Here is a 21,533-nt window from a genome sequence, read left to right on the forward strand (position 1 = left end):
TGTTCCAATTTGACACAAAACAATTACTTCCTTTGAAAACGGATGTTTACTTTTTGACAATTCAACAAAAAGATATTTTATACTCGAAAAGAACTCTTGAGGGCAAAGGACTAAATTTTATGAGAGTCATAGTTACTTTGGTGATGCCCTAGGCCCTATCGTCGAAAATAAGAATGAATCGAGAGAAAAATGGCGGCCATTTTATTTCATTTATTTAGAAAAAATAGACAACGTGACCACATTTTATACTGTTAAAAAATACTGTACCTATTTAACAGTACAAAATTCTTAGTCACGTGGTACACTTGCATTAACAGTAAGAATAACTCCCAGAGGCCTATGGGAAATTAACATTACGAAAAAAGTGAGGGGTAATAATATCATATTCACTGGCTGAATTGGATTTTCCCCATGTAAAAATAGATTGAGTTTCATATCCAATGGCCATACACCGTATTCTGTTAAATACGCGTGTTCATTAAAAAACTAGAAATGTGTCCATAGGACACGGGTGCCCCCACTGCGCCACTGTTCTGTCAATCTTATGACTCTAGGTCAAATATGTTTTGAAAACTAAAAATCTTTTACTAAGTAAAGGGCAAGAACTTTACAAATACTGAATAAATCCACAAGCAAACCCCTAGGTGCATAAGAACACATTCTGACCAACATTCTTGTAAACTTCAGGCCTACAAGTGTAATACTTTTTGAGCTATGCATGAACAAGTTGAAAATTGCAAATTTATACTACTGTAAGTCAAGGGCAATAACTAACAAAACTGAAAAAAAAATCCACATGCACAGTTCCAGGTTCATAGCTTCACAGTGATGTGATTCATTATTCCTGTAATTTAGTGATGTTGATCATTATTCCTGTAAAGTTGGTTGATTCTAACTCAAGCACTCAAGGCACAAAAAACAACATAATGAAACGGTTTTTACTAAGTCAAGGGAAATAACTCTACAAATACTGGATAAATCCACAAGGGAAACTCCAGGTGCAAAACTAAATATGCTGAGCAACCTTCCCGTAAGGTTTAATGACTCTATGTCAAATCCTTTTTGAGTTACATGCAACACAAGTTGAAAATTGCGAAAAATCTCTAAGTCAAGGGCAATAACTCTAAAAATACTAAATCAATCCAGACGAAAATACCCAGATGCACAACTACACATGCTTATCAACATTCCTGTAAAGTTTCATGACTCTATGTCAAATCCTTTTTGAGTTACATGCGACACAAGTTGAAAATTGCAAAATTTTGTTAAGTCATTGGCAATACTTCTAAAAATACTAAATAAATAAAGACGAAAATACCCAGGTGTACAACAACACATGCTGATCAACATTTCTGTAAAGTTTCATGACTCTAGGTCAAATACTTTTTGAGTTTAGTGCGACACAAAAGAGAACGGACGGACGGACGGACGGACGTTCTCACAGGACAGTAATTATGTGGCTACTCTTTTGTTCTCTCTATTGTTCTTTTTAGCCACACAAAAGAAAATAGCCACATAAAAGCATAACGGAATGAATGACGTCAAAGAGAAAGATCAGTTACCTATTGTCCCTCTAGCCACATAATTACTCTCCTGTGAGTGCGGAAGGACGGAGGGACGGACAAGTGTAAATCTAAATGCCCGCCACTTAAGTGGGGGCACAATAATTGTTGCGTTTTGCTCTTTATGATATATTTCTCGATTAAAATATCAATACTTTACTACAATACTTAAAGGCTACACCGCAATTATGAGTATAAACTTGAATTACTTTTGTATGCGCAGCGTTCGCGTAGTCGTTGCACGCCTAACACGTGCGTCTTTTTCCCGCGCCTCAACGAGGCAAAATTTGTACATGTATATAAGGTTGAACTTTTTGTTATTTTCTTTTAAATTCTTAGCCTATTCATACAATAAAACAATTATTAACTAGTGAGCCATTGAATATGATGTGATATTCACCGGCAGAAAGTCATATTGACAACGGCTATCGCCTCGGTCAATACCGGTATGTCATCTGCCGGTGAATATCACATCATATTCAATGGCTCATTAGTCAATAATTGTATAATATTACACACTTTGTATTGTACACTGTTTTTGAATAAGAAGATTGGCAAGGCTTTGTACATGACCGATTTTTTTTCCAGCTAGCTTACAATATCACTCACCCGGGGCTTTATAGTACCATTACATAGCTAATCACTTAAATTTATGAAAATTGTAATTAAAGTTACTTTTCCATATCACAATCTCAACAATATTTATTGATTTTGTGAAGTGATAAATAGTGTGACATGCATTTTCATGTGTTTCTACGAATCTTATAAGATGTGTGTTATTGCACTGTTTATAGCGTGTTTTAATGTTTAAAATTTGATTGTTTGCTTAGGATACAAGAAGATATATGCCAGAAAATTATATTTTATCTAAGAGGCATGTGCAAACATAAACGTGCATAACTGACAATATATAATTACATAAAAGAATGCATCCGGCATAATCGGCCTATAAGTCACATAATAGTTTACAAAACATATCACATAAAAACAGTCAGCGATTAACTGATCAAACAAAACAGATAAGTTCAAGTTCATCTTAACCATCTCCCATAATATTACACCGATTCATGTATAAATATGCGTTCAATTTCTTTTTTTTTAAGTTTGTTAAGTAGTGATTTATATATTAAGCAGGATAAGAACTTAGAAAGACTCTCGACTTACATTCTTAAGAATAATTTACAATCACCATACACAAAGATCTAAATACTTCAAATATAAAAGAGTTATTTTTCCATAGGATGTCTAAGACCAACAACAACAACAAACAAAATAAGAATCAAACAATCCACCCCAATCCCAATTCCTCCTCCTCTCCCCTATCTTAGCTTACTAACCCATTAAACAACAACAACAACAGCAACAAAATACAATAAGCACAATGGATTGATACTAAATGATTGTGAATGATGATTAAAGAGTGTGCATATCAAATTAAACACACAATATCTTACTGTGTGTTCGATAAGAAATGAAGAAATCAACGCATGAACAGGCAATTTTAATGTCATTGACCTTGCTGATACTTTTAACACATTGTCTATGTTTTGTTGTAAACAAAACGTTTTTTGTTGTTGTTTTTTTTGACATTCACAGCTAGAGGATGAATATAGTTCAACTTACTAGATAAATAAAACACTTTATATCAGTGCATATAATATGAAAACCTGTTTAAGCCCCTAAATCTTTAGATGTAAGAGCTTCATAGGGTATTGTGTCTTTTCTTCTTTTTTTATTTACACACTTGATCATGAAATAAATTACATTAAAAAGATAAAAATTCAAAGATAGTCAAGATCCTAGATTAAAGATTAATCTTTTAAATTGCTTCACACATTCATATTGGAATACGTTAACCATAAAACCTGCCAACCACAAAATGTATTTCGTTATTTAACAATGTGGTGAAAAGTGTTATATTCAAGATAAGGGATATAAGATGATAAAGAAAACAAATAATGTTACACGAAATGTTGCTTTTTTATCACATTCAATGAAATTTATACTTGAAGGATGTCTTTTTTTACTCATAATACGGAGTATGCTGAAACATCGTATTGTATACTATTGCAATGCTTAAATTGAACTGACCTAATTCGAACTGCACTGCACATTGAAATTGATTGTTATCTGTCAAATTGAACAATTATTGCCTTCGTTAATATTGTGAAATAAGATTCCTCCTATATTTGTGAGGTGTTTGAATTAAGGTTTATGCCGGCTGCTAATTTACTCTAAATGATTTATTCCAGTTTTCTTTTTTCTTTTTCAATACATATCACATATTACGTATCACATACCATTCAATTTTATCCCAGGACAACATTAATTTCATACACCATTATGTACTGCGACCATTTTAAAAAGAATGTCTGCACACTCTTCTAAAATAGATATCTATAATCTGCAAATACACTTTTATGATATGCCCATTTGATATTTACTTCGACAAAATTATAACTGATATATTGATTTCCATATTTTATATCTTTTGTTTCAGTAAATATTCAAATCGCATCTTCTTGTTGGGAAATATTGTTCATGTAATCTGATATACTTCGAGACTCCACGAAACCTCCTTCAAAAGCTAGATACATTGCTTTCGTTAAATGAGCAACGGCTTCTATGTCCATTCCTTTCAAATGCATCATTCGTCCACTAGCGAGGTGAAACATCATCTTTCTCCTTTTGCCAAAAAGGTCAACCACATTTTCAATTTCTGAAAGAAAACATTGCACCGTCTGTAAATTAACATTTTTAGGCTTAAGATACAAAGGACGACCATTAATGCTTAGGTCCAAGGCGCAAAACGACATTCTAAGCATAAAATATACTTTCCAATTAGCAGAGATATCTTCTTGAAGGTCACGGATCATCCGAAGACCATTGTATCCCATTTCTAGGTAATAAGTTTTCTTTTCATCTGTGGGAAAATGCTCGTAGTTGTGCAACAAAACGTTAAGATGTGAGTAGAAAAGATTTCCCGATTCAGGACAAGTCTCGCTGTTCAGCATAACTGCCATAATATCTTGCATTATCGAAACAGCCTCTGCTACTTTCCCACTTAAAGCAGAAACCTCAGAGATTCTGCAGTTAAGCAACGCCTCATTTATTACCGGATTTGAAGTGAAAGGAATTATGCGTCGTATCTCTGACATTAAAGCTTTTACGGAGACAAAATTATTTTTCATAAAACTAAAGTTATCCATCTCTACAGACAATACTGCAAAGTACTTGTCAGCTAATTTTCCTTTCTTTGAAATGTCTGTTTCTTCTATGAACCTTTCTCTGAAAAGCATAGCCAACCGTCTTATGAAAGCAACAGGATTTGGAATTATTCTTGAGTCCGATACACCTTTCAACTGTTTAACAAGCACATAAATCGAAGAACATCTTTTTACAGGTGCTTTCTGAACATGTAAAGAGATCGTTGAATTCCTTTGTCTTTCAAGAGCAGTCAAAAGCAAATTTGCAAATCTTTGATATCCACATTTTGACAGCGACCATAAGAGAGCCACAAAAGAGATTTTACTCGTCATGTATACAAGCACCCTTCTGTTGGTCGTTAATTCGTTTCGAAACGTCAACCTATCAAAATGTCTTTTTATATTTTTATAGATGTCGTCCTGTATGTACTTTGCTGTATATAAACAATGCATTATTCTAGAAACGTTTAAGTCCAAAACTAAATACTGAACGAGAATCTCGTTCACTACACCTGCTTCTAGCTCGTCCATTTGCGTGACATCCGGTCGACAACATCTCTTTAATAATTTAAGGTCAAGGTATTCCATTTCTCAATCGTGAACAACGCAACACTGATAAATGTAGAAATTATAATAGCATTTAATCCGCCAAAATATATTGATATATTATCGCATACACTGTCTGTATTTCTATTATATGCAACACGTTAAAGGGCCTTCATTTAGTTCGATCATGAAGTGTAAGACGATTGATTTTAGTCCGATTTGATCACGTGTTGTAACACAAATCAATTCATTTAAGTCACATGACTAAACCATTTTGTCATTCTTAGTAACTTTTCTGTTATGATTGAAGATTTAGGTCTTTTTTGGACTTTAGACTTTTTTTATCAAAGACAAAAATCGAAAATCCATTTGAAAATAACATTAATTGATATTGTATTAAAACGTCTGATCAAATCGAATTAAAAAAATCGGTCTACTTACACATCATTATCTCACTTAATTAGGAAGCCCTTTAAAGTTTTCGCATAAAGACAAGAATACATGTCGTATTACGTACAAACATAAATACATGTACACCTCTTCACGCACTGTAGATTTACTGTCATAAAAATGTAAAAACTCTGTTCTATTATATATAAAACACAAGTCTGTATCGTGTACAAGCTGTTTATACTATCTGAAGTGCTGTTTGATCAAACATTGTAAAAGTGTCATAGATTTTGTTAAACGGGCAATGAGTTTAAAATCATGATATACCTGTAAGTTCATGCTTACACTAGATAGATACCATTTGCTCGCTATATTTAGCTTATTACGTATCCTTTAGTGTCATTCAGATAAAAACTCTATTTCTCTCTATATATACATATTTTCAAAATATATTGAATTTATTACTGTATGTAAAACAATTTTCAGAACTAAAATATCATCATGAACATTTCTCTCTATGTGTACATTTAATAATGTAAATGAAAATTGATTGTAAGGGACTTCACTGAGGGTTTAAATAATGTTCTATTGGATGTAGTTATAGACCAAAGACTCCATTTTTCCAGAATAAGTAATATTATGAGAAATGACCCAAAATTGAAAAGCGTTGCAACGCTTTTCACCAAACTACGGGTTAGAATTAGCACAAAAAGTACGATTAACAATTAATTTCTAAGTATACTTCTTAAATATCATTTGCATAACTATCTATGTATTCTAAGTGCATTTAAGTACCAGACTTTTATATAGTCCAGGTTAATTACATTGCATTACATCTCCATGTAACATTAAATATTTTAGAAGACTCAACTCAACTCAACCACGCCTTGTAAAAGAGAAAATACTTTATAATATTACTTTAATTAATGAATATCTGTTAATTTTCAATCATTCTATTAAATTTCGCTTTAATCGTTTAAATTCAAACCGAGACAAGACTGTTTCATAAATAGATGATATTAGAAAAGTGTTACAGTAAATTTAATACTGAATGTATGGTACGAGTTGAATAATATCATGCGAGCCTCTGGTGAGCATAATATTTATTCAACAAAAAATTTATTAATGACACGTCAAAAAATATGCACGTTAATGAAAAATGATTATTTTCAATTCAAACAGTACATGTATTTGCATAAACGGCATGAGTTTGTAATAATTTCCGATATGTTATAGCTAACAACACATAATAACTCCGTTATTATCAAAAAAAAGGCTGTTTTAACCCTTTTGCTGCCAGAGGGTTATTGTGTTATTGTTCAATTATTTGCCAGAGGATTTTCTAAGAAATTACTATTATTATTATTATTATTTGTTATTAGCACAATAATAATTATATATGTTTCCAAATCTGCTAGTATTTTAATAATTATTGTCGATCGTATAATTTTCTTTATATTTGTTATTATTTTTATTATTATTATTATTAATTTATTATCATTACTATCATTATTATAGGAACGGCTAAAGCCGTCCCTATGGCAGTGAAAGGGTTAATCCAATAAACATAAATGTGGTACATAAAGCCATATTAAGATATATCTAAAGATATGTTTTACCCTTATTTAAACAAATTGGCCTTTGTGTTCAAACAAGATAATGTAATGTGTAATATTAATCAAGGCAAATTAGTGTTATACCAGGCGTTAATCAAATAATAATTCATTGAAGAACAAAACTATTATGCTTTTGATACGCACACGTCAAAATTTGTTATTGTACCGATTTTACACAATGCATGATTATATCTTACCTACAGATTCAAGGTTATTGGAAAATTAGAACATTAGACTTTTTTTTTGTTCGCAAAAATGTTCTGATTATTTAAAATGATCATTTACTTTATCATTTCATTAATTATGTAAGGTCTTTGCCAAATATGGTTGTAAAGTTCAATAGTTTGATTGTGTTAAAAGGATATCATGAAGGCATTGCTTCTGAACATATGTTTTCGATGTTTCGTTTTTGTAAAAAAAAAATAATTACACCTGTACTTGAGAAATCATCTTATCACATATAAACGGTTCGCCTTAGTGTTGTGCCTCTAAGTCTACAGATTTTCTTTTGTACCTTCGAAGCAGCAGTGTCCAAATTTGCGTCACTGCGACTTTATACATGCACACGATTTGAAGTATACTCTAGTCTATTGGGTTCATTAATCCCATTTCTTATAGACAAAGACTTAAGTGTTGTATAATGAAAAACGTGTAAGCGGAAGCGTGAGTGATCTTGCTCTTTTCTATATCATCATGAACATAACCAATCAGCAATGTGCTTTTTAACTTGTTATCTGGAGTGTTCTGCCCTGTTTATGGGTTTGGCAATCGAAACATCCCGGCTATTATTCACAATAACCTCGAACATTAATACCGATTGAAAGTAATTCTGAAACGTGATTTTAGATGTACGTGTAAAACATTAACAGAGGGTATAATATAATCTTTCATAATGTATAAGCAATGTTTGTATTTGATATCTGAAGAAAGATAAACTACTAGTATATAAGTCTATTTATGTAAAATAATGACTCGAAATATGTCTGATATTCATAATAAATTTATCAATGCCAAATGATGTACAATTATAACCAAATCTGAATTCTGTCAACGGGTAGACATCGTGTACTTTCGGTTTCTGCAAACATAATAAGTATATAAAAATCGTAATGTTTCACTTTTAGTTTAATATCATATGAATTTACTAGACCTTAACACGATAAAAGAATAAATTTAGTCATAAACTCCTAGCATTAAAGCATTAAAATACTTATATTTGTTTACATGTTTTGTTCCTTAGCATAGGTTAAACCGAAATACAGTATCCGTTTCCTGTATTTTTACTATTGTGTTCGAGGTTTTTATCCAAAGTTTGAAGGAAAGGGCCAAGAAGGAGTTGCAATTGTGGGTTGGATATACCCCTTCTGATCAGGTTTTTATCAATTGTTAAAAGATATAACAAGCAACAACAACAAAACAAACAACATATACTTGAGTATGGTATAAATGGATTACATTAAAAAAACTGATTTGTATTTGTCAAACGGTTAAAATACTGTAAAATATAAGTACAAATATAATCAGATAAATAGTTAGTTATTTAAGGTTATTTATGGTAAAATTTAATAAAATTTTGAAAGATTTTGGATATACAATTAATTCAGGTATTATCATCCTTCATTATATTCTATGCATATTTACCGGACGAGTCGTGATAAACAATAATTTATCTATTTTTACCAAATGCATGCCCACAAATATATTTTATTTCCGTTTATTCGATTAAAAATTATTCATCCACTTCACTTCCTGTCAGTAAATAAGAAATATTCTAAAGTTTTATACGCAGTTTATATAGTTTTTATATATCCAGCATGTTACCTATTTTTCAAAATAGGACATACTTTAGATAAACACAATCTTCCACAGTAACAAAGACTTGTATTTCATTTCCCTGCAACTAGAATGCTTTTATGGTATTCATCAATACTTTTCAACTCAATAAATTCGCCCTGCATAGCAAGCGCCCGAGCTTCCTTGAGGTATTCAGCCGCCTTTCTTTGATGACCTTGCAAATGTAGAAGACGACCAATTGCAAGTTTGTAGCACATCACCTTTCTTATACCATAAACGTTCACGACATCTTTAATCTCTGATAGAAAATACTGAGCAGTCTGAAGCATATTTGCCTCGACCGAAAGACACAAGGGTCGACCACTGATACTTAGACCAAGGACACAGAATATGATTTTAAGCGTGTAACAGACGTTCCAGTAGTTCATTATATCTACGTCAAGAACGCGTATAAAATGAAGACCATTGTATCCCATTTCTATGAAATGCTGTTTCATATCTGCCGTTGGATTTCTTTCGAAAGTTTGTAATAAAATGTTTAATGTCATGTAATACATATTACCTGTTTCTGGGCATGCCTCTGTTATATATATCACAGGGACCAGATCTTGCATCATCGATACTGCTTCATTAACTTCTCCACTTATAGCCTTGATTTCAGCAATCCTACCATTTATCAAAGCCTCATTCATTGTTGAGTTCGATGTGAAAGGCAACACCCGTCTTAATTCTGATACTAATGACCTAACAGAAACAAACTTGTTCGTCATGAAGGTGGAATTGTCCAGTTCCACTGCTAAGATTGCAAAATATCTGTCTGCCTTTTTTCTTTTATCATTTTGTTCTAAGGCAAACGTTTCTTTAAACCGTATAGCTAAGCGTCGTATAAAAGCAACCGGATTATCAAATGTTTTAGAATCGGATATTAATTTCAATTGTTTTACGAGTAAATGAATTTCTTTACTCTTTAGCACTGACGCTTTCTTTATAGGTAATGAAACAGATGACAATCTCGCTCTTTCTAGGGACGTAAGAAGCAAATTGGCAATTCTCTGATACCCGCTTGCTGACAATGCCCAAAGTAGTGCGACAAAAGATATTTTATTAGTTAAATAATTCGTAACTCTCTTGGTTACTTTTAATTCACCTTGATGTAATTTTGTTCCAATAACTCTGTCAATGTTTCTCGATACTTGTGCAGTAATATATCCACCTTTAGACAGGGCATCCGAAATGCTACAGATGTCAACGTCTATGATTAGAAACTTTAAAAGAATTTCATGAATGATTTCTATTTCTATCTCATCCATTTCATTTGCATCAGGTCGGCAGTATCGCTTTAATTTCCAAAGGTCGAGGTATTCCATTCTTGTTTGACCAAAAATACAACAAAGCCGGTGCTAGGGGGCGTGAGCGATGTTGCACTTTTTCATTATCCCTCATGTACAAGCTCAATAAAACCGTGTCTGCAATTTTTATGTAATTTTCTTGTGATAAATGCTTCCGATGGATAACTCTCCGGATTTGTTTTCCGAAATGAAGCAACGCCAATTGGTTATCCAGATATTATTTATGGCAATTCCTAGTAAAAGTAAAACAGGTCTGTAAAACCATTCCGCTCCCCCTTTTTCAACAATAGTTATTGACACTTGAACATGCTTGTTTTTCAAGTTCAAGGAGTGTTTAGACTATAATCCGAATTAATCTTTTATTTCAACAATTTTGCTGTTTGATGTAACTTGCGTATTTGATGAAAATCGTTTATGCATATTAATAAAACTGCAGTTTAACTTTGTAAATTCCAATTTTGCTGCAATTTTCGTTCAAAAGCAGACGAACACGTCTATAACAAAAGAAACACTATAAATATAAATTGTACTAATAATACAATAAAACATTTCGTGATACTATCATTATTACTATTATACTAGCTTTAAAGATCTTTTTAAAAGTGGTTTGAATTACATCTGTTAACAGGTATTTTGATGTATAGCATACTAAGGATTGTGATCGTGCCTTTACATAAATCATGAGGATATAAAAACAGCTGCAGAAAACATTCAACTTAATTATTTTTACTCATCTGAAAAAAATGCAGTAATTGTCTTGCAGTGCGTCTATCTGTCGTCTGGTATTATCTTATTATTGCGTACTCTTAAAATGACCTTGTTATAAACTAAACCTTCACTGAAGTGTATGTCATATACAGTCGACTAATACTAAATAAATATATATATAAATAAATAAATAAATAGATGAATAAATATATAAGGAACGAGGATATTTAATTTTGGCACTTGGTGCTCGAAATATTTTAGTGACTTTCTATGCTCAAATGGTATCAGCTCACTTATATTACTGCATGTTTGTAACATCACTTTATATTGTTTTATATACACGTTTGTTTTCAATATACATAGGGCCATATAACCTGTCAAAAATCTTCATAGCGAGCTCGACGAGCTGGTCCGAAGGGCCTGCTCGCAAAGCGAGCTTTACGGTAACGCGATTACCTGCTAATTAAACGATGATTTTGAAAACTTTCGTCCGAAGTACCGAATTGACACATCGCAACTTTTCGAATTACAAGATAACGATAAAAGCCGATGTACTCTGATTGAAAACAGAAGCGTAGACTGGTGTCCTGCGCACTTACATAGGAACCATAATAGAAAGGGGAACCAGAATAAACGGAAGCAGTGAATAAGATACCGAATGACAATTTTAAAACGGAAAATTTAAAATAAAAATTAACGATTATTTTTTTAACTATTTTACGGTAAAATAAAATTGAGCTCGCTTTGAGGCTTTGCCGGGCTGAACCGCTCTTAGATAACATGTATGACTTGAATAACTCAAATTAAAGTTACATTAAAATCAGTCAAGTAACTGGGCGTCGCCATTTTGAAATCCTTTAGAGCTAAAAATGAATATCAGTTCGCTTTTGAGCGTCTACGTAGTTCAGACTTTTGCTAGGAGACGCATGCCTACCGGTGAAAGAATGATGTACAAAATCAGAAAATAAACATAAATTTCATTGATAAGAACTACAGGAACGATGATCAATATAGAAATATACTTTTACATATCCTTTTTAATAAATCAACAAATATAACGTTAAAACAACAACTGTGATTAGAGATTAAGCAAATTGGCGGACGGGATTTTCCAAACGCTGACGCAGTTGTCCCCCTTTGCTTCGCTTCTTAGAGGCGTTCGGAGATTTACGGAAATATTCGGAGCACTGATGATGAACACCACTCTGTTTACGGTTCAAAATACCTGCATTTACTTATTTATGACATGTATGAAGTGCAAGAAAGATCTGGTTTGCATGTGCATTAAACATTATGCTTGAATAAAAACTCATAAGAGCTTTCCGCGCCATAGGTAGCACCTTAATTGATATTAATTAATAATATACATGTCAGTTGGCTCATAATACGTAGTTTTTAGTATTTACTTAAATGACATCATAGAAGAAATATGCGATATTTAGCGAGTTAATTTTTTCGTTGATTAGTTTTTTAGCAAAAAATATACGATGACTAACTAAGCTTTTCTAACGTGCACCAAATGCCGTGTATGTGCTTATTTAAAAGCAATATAAAATCATTATTTATTGACGTAGTTAACTAGTCCTTTCAAAACATGATGATAATATTCTACAAGGTATGCTGATAAAATTCCATTACAATACACGTTGACGTTCAAGAGATAATTAAAAATTCCACGAATTTTTAGATAACCCCCGTGTTATATTTCTCTCTCGATTTTATTAACTATCGCGCCAATGTTTTGTACCTGAATTCAAGCTATAAACATACAAATATAATAAAAACGTTTAAATGAATGTTAAAGTCATTGCAGTGCTCTTTTCTCAAGTGTCAAACCCGGCCCACTTTTGCGATTTGCGACTAGCTTTACTTGAACTCTTGTCCGTTTCTCCTTTTCCAGTATGTAAACGCGATATTATTCCTCTTGCCTTCGTTCTGCTAGTTTTCTGCTACTGTCGGCAACATCATTATCATTTATGAATGACTTAAAGGCCCATTATGCCTCAGAAATGCTAGCATTTTTCTTTGTTTTCCCCAAAATAGATTTTTTTGGATATCTTGATATGCTCTTCAAAAACATTCTCTTTATACATACTCTATATAGCCGACACAAGTCTCTTCAAGAAAACCGATTTATCTCCCGTTCACCATTGTAGGAAATTAAAGCAGCTATTACATCCCTTCGATAACTATCTCTTTTTTTTTCACATTAAAGCCTTTCGAGCGGAGACGGCAGTCTCTTTCGTTGTGTTTTTTACTGAATTAGTGTTTACTTGGACAATATAATGCACAATTAGTATAGAAGAGATTTTAGCATTGGATTGGTTAAAACATATTTATTTATGCTCGATTGCGAAACCAATTCTTGCAACTTATATTTATCACTTTCGAGTCTGCTTCCTGAAACAAACCAGTACTATAGTGTCATATCAAGAAACAATATCATACCCGGTTAATGCTCGAACGCATGATCCCTGGGTTGAGAAGCTGACACTTTAATCACTAGGCCATCGCTCCTTTGCCACCAGTAAAAAACCAACAAGCCTTTGCCATCAGTATAAAAAGGATAACAATTGCCACCGGTATAGAGATTATTAACCTTTACAACAAATATACAGTTATTAGCCTTTGCCACCAGTATAAAAGTGATTAGCGTTTACCACCAGTATAAAAGTGATTAACCTTAACCTTTGCCTCCAGTATAAAAGTGATAAGCCTTTGCCACCAGTATAAAAGTGATAAGCCTTCACCACCAGTATAAAAGTGATAAGCCTTTTCCACCAGTATAAAAGTGATTACCGTTTGCCACCAGTATAAAAGTGATTAACCTTAACCTTTGCCACCAGTATAAAAGTGATAAGCCTTTACCATCAGTAAAAAAGTGATAAGCCTTTACCACCAGTATAAAAGTGATTAGCCTTTGCCACCAGTATAAAAGTGATAAGCCTTTGCCACCAGTATAAAAGTGATAAGCCTTTACCACCAGTATAAAAGTGATTAGCCTTTGCCACCAGTATAAAAGTGATTAGCCTTTACCACCAGTATAAAAGTGATTAGCCTTTGCCACCAGTATAAAAGTGATAAGCCTTTACACCCAGTATAACAGTGATAAGCCTTTACACCCAGTAAAATAGTGATAAGCCTTTACCATCAGTATGAAAGTGATTAGCCTTTGCCACCAGTATAAAAGTGATAAGCCCTTTTTTACCAGTATAAAAGTGATACGCCTTTGCCACCAGTGCCTTTGCCACCAGTATAAAAAGTGATTAGCCTTTGCCACCAGTTTAATAGTGATTAGCCTATGCCAGCAGTATAAAAGTGATACGCCTTTATCACCAGTATAAAAGTGATTAGCCTTTGCCACCAGTATCAAAGTGATAAGCCTTTGCCACCAGTATAAAAGTGTTTAGCCCTTTGCCAGCAGTATAAAAGTGATAAGCCTTTACCACCAGTATAAAAAGTGATAATCCTTTACCACCAGTATAAAAGTGATAAGCGTTTTCCACCGGTATAAAAGTGATTAGCCTTTACTACCAGTATAAAAGTGATAAGTTTTTACCACCAGTATAAAAAGTGATTAGCCTTTTCCACCAGTATAAAAGTGATTAGCCTTTACTACCAGTATAAAAGTGATAAGCCTTTACCACCAGTAGAAAAGTTGATTACCCTTTGCCAGCAGTATAAAAGTGTTTAGCCTTTGCCACCAGTAGAAAAGTGATTAGCCTTTGCCAGCAGTATAAAAGTGATTAGCCTTTACCACCAGTTTAAAAGTGTTTAGCCTTTACAACCAGTAGAAAAGTGATAAGCCTTTGCCACCAGTATAAAAGTGATAAGCCTTTACCACCAGTATAAAAGTGATGAGCCTTTTCCACCAGTATAAAAGTGATTAGGCCTTTGCCACCAGTATAAAAGTGATTAGCCTTTACCACCAGTATAAAAGTGATTAGCATTTACCACCAGTATAAAAGTGATTAGCATTTACCACCAGTATAAAAGTGATAAGCCCTTTCACTAGTATAAAAAAGTGATTAGCCTTTGCCAAAGCAGTTATAAAAGTGATTAGCCTTTACCACCAGTATAAAAGTGATAAGCCCTTTGCCAGCAGTATAAAAGTGATTAGCCTTTACCACCAGTATAAAAGTGTTTAGCCTTTGCCAGCAGTATAAAAGTGATTAGCCTTTGCCACCAGTATAAAAGTGTTTAGCCTTTGACAGCAGTATAAAAGTGATAAGCCTTTACCACCAGTATCAAAGTGATAAGCCTTTTCCACCAGTATAAAAGTAATTAGCCTTTGCCACCAGTTTAATAGTGATAAGCCTTTGCCAGCAGTATAAAAGTGATAAGCCTTTACCACCAGTATAAAAGTGATAAGCCTTTTCCACCAGTATAAAAGTGATTAGCCTTTGCCACCAGTGTAATAGTGATTAGCCTTTACCACCAGTATAAAAGTGATAAGCCTTTTCCACCAGTTTAATAGTGATTAGCCTTTGCCAACAGTATAAAAGTAATAAGCCTTTGCCATCAGTATAAAAGTGTTTAGCCTTTGCAAGCAGTATAAAAGTGATAAGCCTTTGCCACCAGTATAAAAGTGATAAGCCTTTGCCACCAATATAAAAGTGATTAGCCTTTACCACCAGTATAAAAGTGATTAGCCTTTACCACCAGTATAAAAGTGATAAGCCTTTTCCACCAGTATAAAAGTGATTAGCCTTTGCCACCAGTATAAAACTGATTAGCCTTTACTCCCAGTTTTTAATAGTGATAAGCTTTACCACCAGTATAAAAGTGATTAGCCTTTGCCACCAGTATATAAAAGTAATAAGCCTTTGCCACCAGTATAAAAGTGATAAGCCTTTGCCACCAGTATAAAAGTGATTAGCCTTTGCCACCAGTATAAAAGTGATAAGCCTTTGCCACCAGTAAAAAAAAGTGATAAGCCTTTGCCACCCGTATAAAAGTGATTACCTTTGCCACCAGTATAAAAGTGATTAGCCCTTTACCCCCAGTTTAATAGTGATAAGCCTTACCACCAGTATAAAAGTGATTAGCCTTTGCCACCAGTATAAAAGTGATAAGCCTTTTCCACCAGTATAAAAGTGATTAGCCTTTGCCACCAGTATAAAAGTGATAAGCCTTTGTCACCAGTATAAAAGTGATTAGCCTTTACCCCCAGTTTAATAGTGATAAGCCTTTACCACCAGTATAAAAGTGATTAGCCTTTGCCACCAGTATAAAAGTGATAAGCCTTTGCCACCAGTATAAAAGTGATAAGCCTTTGCCACCAGTATAAAAGTGATTAGCCTTTGCCACCAGTATAAAAGTGATTAGCCTTTACCACCAGTATAAAAGTGATTAGCATTTACCACCAGTATAAAAGTGATTAGTCTTTGCCACCAGTATAAAAGTGATAAGCCTTTACCACCAGTATAAAAGTGATACGCCTTTACCACCAGTATAAAAGTTATGAGCCTTTACCACCAGTATAAAAGTGATTAGCATTTGCCACCAGTAAAAAAGTGATGAGCCTTTACCCCCAGTATAAAAGTGATTAGCCTTTACCACCAGTATAAAAGTGATTAGCCTTTACCACCAGTATAAAAGTGATTAGCCTTTACCCCCAGTATAAAAGTGATAAGCCTTTGCCACCAGTATAAAAGTGATAGGCCTTTGCCACCAATATAAAAGTGATTAGTCTTTACCACCAGTATAAAAGTGATTAGCCTTTGCCACCAATATAAAAGTGATTAGCCTTTATCACCAGTATAAAAGTGATTAGCCTTTACCATCAGTATAAAAGTGATTAGCCTTTGTCGGCAGTATAATAATGATTAACCATTGCCACCAGTATAAAAGTGACACTAAGCTGACTTCTTCACTGTCAAGCTGAGATAAATTAGTTCATAATTTCAAAAGAGTGACCATTTTAAATGATATTGACCAATTAGTTTTTAGAATGAAATATAAAAGTCACATACAGAGTAAAAAAACTACCCACCTGTTGTTTTTTTTATGAGTTGAAAATAAATTACCAATAATTTGCAAAGGATATTTTTACATAATGATGTCATATTGGTACCGCACATACTTGACAGGATTTTTTTATTTAGCCATTTTTTTGTTTCTTAAAATCTTTTGAAATGTGGATGATGTGGAATAACTTGGCTAAACAATCAACAATCAACAATCGACATTCAATGTCTAGCTAGACAATCAACATTCAGCTCAACATTCGATCTATAATAATAGTCAAACAATTCTCAAGGTGAATGTTGAGCTAAACAATCAACAATTAGCTAGACATTCGAAAATTTCTTATGTCGAGCTAGACAATCGACATTCAGCTCAACATTCGACTTGTTATAATTATCAAAGTATTCTTAAAATGAATGTTTAGCTAGACAATCAACAATCAGCTAGACATTCGAAAATTTCTTATGTCGAGCTAGACAATAAACATTCAGCTCAACATTCGAACTGTAATAATTTTCAAAGTATAGTTAAAGTGAATGTTGAGCTAGACAATCAACAATCAGCTAGACATTCAATAATCTCTTATGTCGAGCTAGACAATCGACATTCAGTTCAACATTCGATCTATAATAAAAAATCAAAGAATTGTCAAAGTGAATGTTGAGCTAGACAATCGACAATCAGCTAGACATCCAGAAATTTCTTATGTCGAGCTAGACAATCTACATTCAGCTCAATATTCGGTCTATAATAATGATCGCGGTTTTCTTAAAGTGAATGTTGAGCTAGACAATCAACATTCAGCTCAACATTCGACCTGTAATAATTATCAAAGTATCCTTAAAGTGAATGTTGAGCTAGACAATCAACAATCAGCTAGACATTCGATAATTTCTTATGTCGAGCTAGACAATCGACATTCAGCTCAAACATTCGACGTGTAATAATTATCAAGGTATTCTTAAAGTGAATGTTGAGCTAGACATAAACAATCAGCTAGACATTCGATAATTTCTTATGTCGAACTAGACAATCGACATTCAGCTCAACATTCGAGCTATGATAATGATCTAGGTTTTCTATAAGTGAATGTTGAGCTAGACAATCAACAATCAGCTAGACATTCGAAAATGTCTTATGTCGAGCTAGACAATCAACATTCAGCTAAACATTCGACCTGTAATAATTATCAAAGTATTCTTACAATAAATGTTTAGCTAGACAATCAACAATCAGCTAGACATTCGAACATTTCTTATGTCGAGCTAGACAATCAACTTTCAGCTCAACATTCGACCTGTTATAATTATCAAATTTTTCTTAAAGTGAATGTTGAGCTAGACAATCAGCAATCAGCTAGACATTCGATAATTTCTTATGTGGAGCTAGACAATCGACATTCAGCACAACATTCGATCTATAATAAAAATCAAAGAATTGTCAAAGTGAATGTTGAGCTAGACAATCGACAATCAGCTAGACATTCAGAAATTTCTTATGTCGAGCCAGACAATCGACATTCAGCTCAACATTCGATCTATAATAATGATCGAGGTTTTCTTAAAGTGAATGTTGAGCTAGACAATCAACAATCAGCTAGACATTCGATAATTTCTTATGTCGAGCTAGACAATCAACATTCAGCTCAACTTTCGATCAAATTATCCTTAAAGTGAATGTTGAGCTAGACAATCAGCAATCAGCTAGACATTCGATAATTTTTTATGTCGAGCTAGACAATCGACATTCAGCTCAACATTCGACGGGTTATAATTACCAAAGTATTCTTAAAGTGAATGTTGAGCTAGACAATCAACTATCAGCTAGACATTCGAAAATGTCGAGCTAGACAATCGACATTCAGCTCAACATTCGAGCTATGATAATGATCTAGGTTTTCTTGAAGGGAATGTTGAGCTAGACAATCAACAATCAGCTAGACATTCAAAAATTTCTTATGTCGAGCTAGACAATCGACATTCAGCTCAACATTCGACCTGTAATATAATCAAAGTATCCTTAAAGTGAATGTTTAGCTAGACAATCAACAATCAGCTAGACATTCGAAAATTGCTTATATCGAGCTAGACAATCGGCATTCAGCTCAACATTCGACCTGTAATAATTATCAAAGTATCCTTAAAGTGAATGTTGAGCTAGACAATAAACAATCAGCTAGACATTCGATAATTTCTTATGTCGAGCTAGACAATCGACATTCAGCTCAACATTCGACGTGTAATAATTATCAAAGTATTCTTCAAGTGAATGTTGAGCTAGACAATCAACAATCAGCTAGGCATTCCAATGATTTCTTATGTCGAGCTAGACAATCAACATTCAGCTCAACATTCGAGCTATGATAATGATCTAGGTTTTCTTAAAGTGAATGTTGAGCTAGACAATCAATAATCAGCTAGACATTCAAAAATTTCTTATGTCGAGCTAGAGAATCGACATTCAGCTCAAAATTCGACCTGTTATAATTATCAAAGTATTCCTCAAATGAATGTTTAGCTAGATAATCAACAATCAGCTAGACATCCGAAAATGTCTTATGTCTAGCTAGACAATCGACATTCAGCTCAACATTCGATCTGTAATAATCAACAAATTTTTCTAAAAGTGAATGTTGAGCTAGACAATCAACAATCAGCTAGACATTCGAAAAATCCATATGTCTAGCTAGACAATCAACATTCAGCTCAACATTCGATCTATAATAATAATCAAACACTTCTCAAAGTGAATGTTGAGCTAGACAGTCAACAATCAGCTAGACACTCGAAAATGTCTTATGTCGAGCTAGACAATCGATATTCAGCTCAACATTCGACCTGTAATAATTATCAAAGCATTCTTATAATGAATGTTGAGCTAGACAATGAACAATCAGCTAGACATTCGAAAATTGCTTATGTCGAGCTAGACAATCGACATTCAGCTCAACATTCGACCTGTTATAATTATCAAAGTATCCTTAAAGTGAATGTTGAGCTAGACAATAAACAATCAGCTAGACATTCGATAATTTCTTATGTCGAGCTAGACAATCGACATTCAGCTCAACATTCGACGTGTAATAATTATCAAAGTATTCTTCAAGTAAATGTTGAGCTAGAAAATCAACAATCAGCTAGACATTCCAATGATTTCTTATGTCGAGCTAGACAATCGATATTCAGCTCAACAGTCGAGCTATGATAATGATCTAGGTTTTCTTAAAGTGAATGTTGAGCTAGACAATCAACAATCAGCTAGACATTCAAAAATTTCTTATGTCGAGCTAGACAATCGACATTCAGCTCAACATTCGACCTGTAATAATTATCAAAGTATTCTTACAATAAATGTTTAGCTAGACAATCAACAATCAGTTAGACATTCGAAATCTTTTTATGTCGACATAGACAACCAACATTCAGCTCAACATTCGACCTGTTATAATTATCAAAGTATTCTTAAAGTGAATGTTGAGCTAGACAATCAACAATCAGCTACACATTCGATAAATTCTTATGTCGAGCTAGACAATCGACATTCAGCTCAACATTCGATCTATAATAAAAAATATCGAATGTCTAGCTGATTGTTGATTGTCTAGCTCAACATTCACTTTAAGGATACTTTGATAATTATTACAGGTCGAATGTTGAGCTGAATGTTGATTGTCTAGCTCGACATAGGACATTTTCGAATGTCTAGCTGATTGTTGATTGCCTAGCTCAACATTCACTTTAAGAAAACCTCGATCATTATTATAGATCGAATGTTGAGCTGAATGTCGATTTTCTAGCTCGACATAAGAAATTATCGAATGTCTAGCTGATTGTTGATTGTCTAGCTCAACATTCACTTTAAGGATACTTTGATAATTATTACAAGTCGAATGTTGAGCTGAATGTCGATTGTCTAGCTAGACATATAAATTTTTCGCATGTCTAGCTGATTGTTGATTGTCTAGCTCAACATTCACATTACGGATACTTTGATAATTATTACAGGTCGAATGTTGAGCTGAATGTTGATTGTGTAGCTCGACATAAGACATTTTCGAATGTCTAGCTGATTGTTGATTGTCTAGCTCAACATTCACTTTAAGAAAACCTCGATCATTATTATAGATCGAATGTTGAGCTGAATGTCGATTTTCTAGCTCGACATAAGAAATCATCGAATGTCTAGCTGATTGTTGATTGTTTAGCTCAACATTCACTTTGAAAATTGTTTGATTATTATTATAGATCGAATGTTGAGCTGAATGTTGATTGTCTAGCTAGACATAAAAAAATTTTCGAATGTCTAGCTGATTGTTGATTGTCTAGCTCAACATTCACTTTTAGAAAAATTTGTTGATTATTATAGATCGAATGTTGAGCTGAATGTCGATTG

The 21,533-nt window shown here is 33.4% G+C and overlaps 1 protein-coding gene across 1 annotated transcript; it reads right to left on the minus strand.

Moving 5' to 3' along the window:
* Positions 1-8,555: 8,555 nt before the first annotated feature.
* LOC132744113 (uncharacterized) lies at positions 8,556-11,186 on the minus strand. Its single transcript, XM_060732731.1, has one exon. It carries the CDS (start codon positions 10,479-10,481, stop codon positions 9,207-9,209), a length of 1,275 nt encoding a protein of 424 aa, XP_060588714.1. The 5' UTR covers positions 10,482-11,186; the 3' UTR covers positions 8,556-9,206.
* Between the last annotated feature and the right edge of the window lie 10,347 nt (positions 11,187-21,533).

Source organism: Ruditapes philippinarum, unplaced genomic scaffold, assembly GCF_026571515.1.
Source record: "Ruditapes philippinarum isolate M1 unplaced genomic scaffold, ASM2657151v2 ctg492_1_1_1_1, whole genome shotgun sequence".
NCBI classification, from domain to species: domain Eukaryota; kingdom Metazoa; phylum Mollusca; class Bivalvia; order Venerida; family Veneridae; genus Ruditapes; species Ruditapes philippinarum.

Bases quoted from the DNA above. Each gene is read 5' to 3' on its own strand.
- LOC132744113 (XM_060732731.1), bottom strand. From the start codon at position 10,481: ATGGAATACCTCGACCTTTGGAAATTAAAGCGATACTGCCGACCTGAT.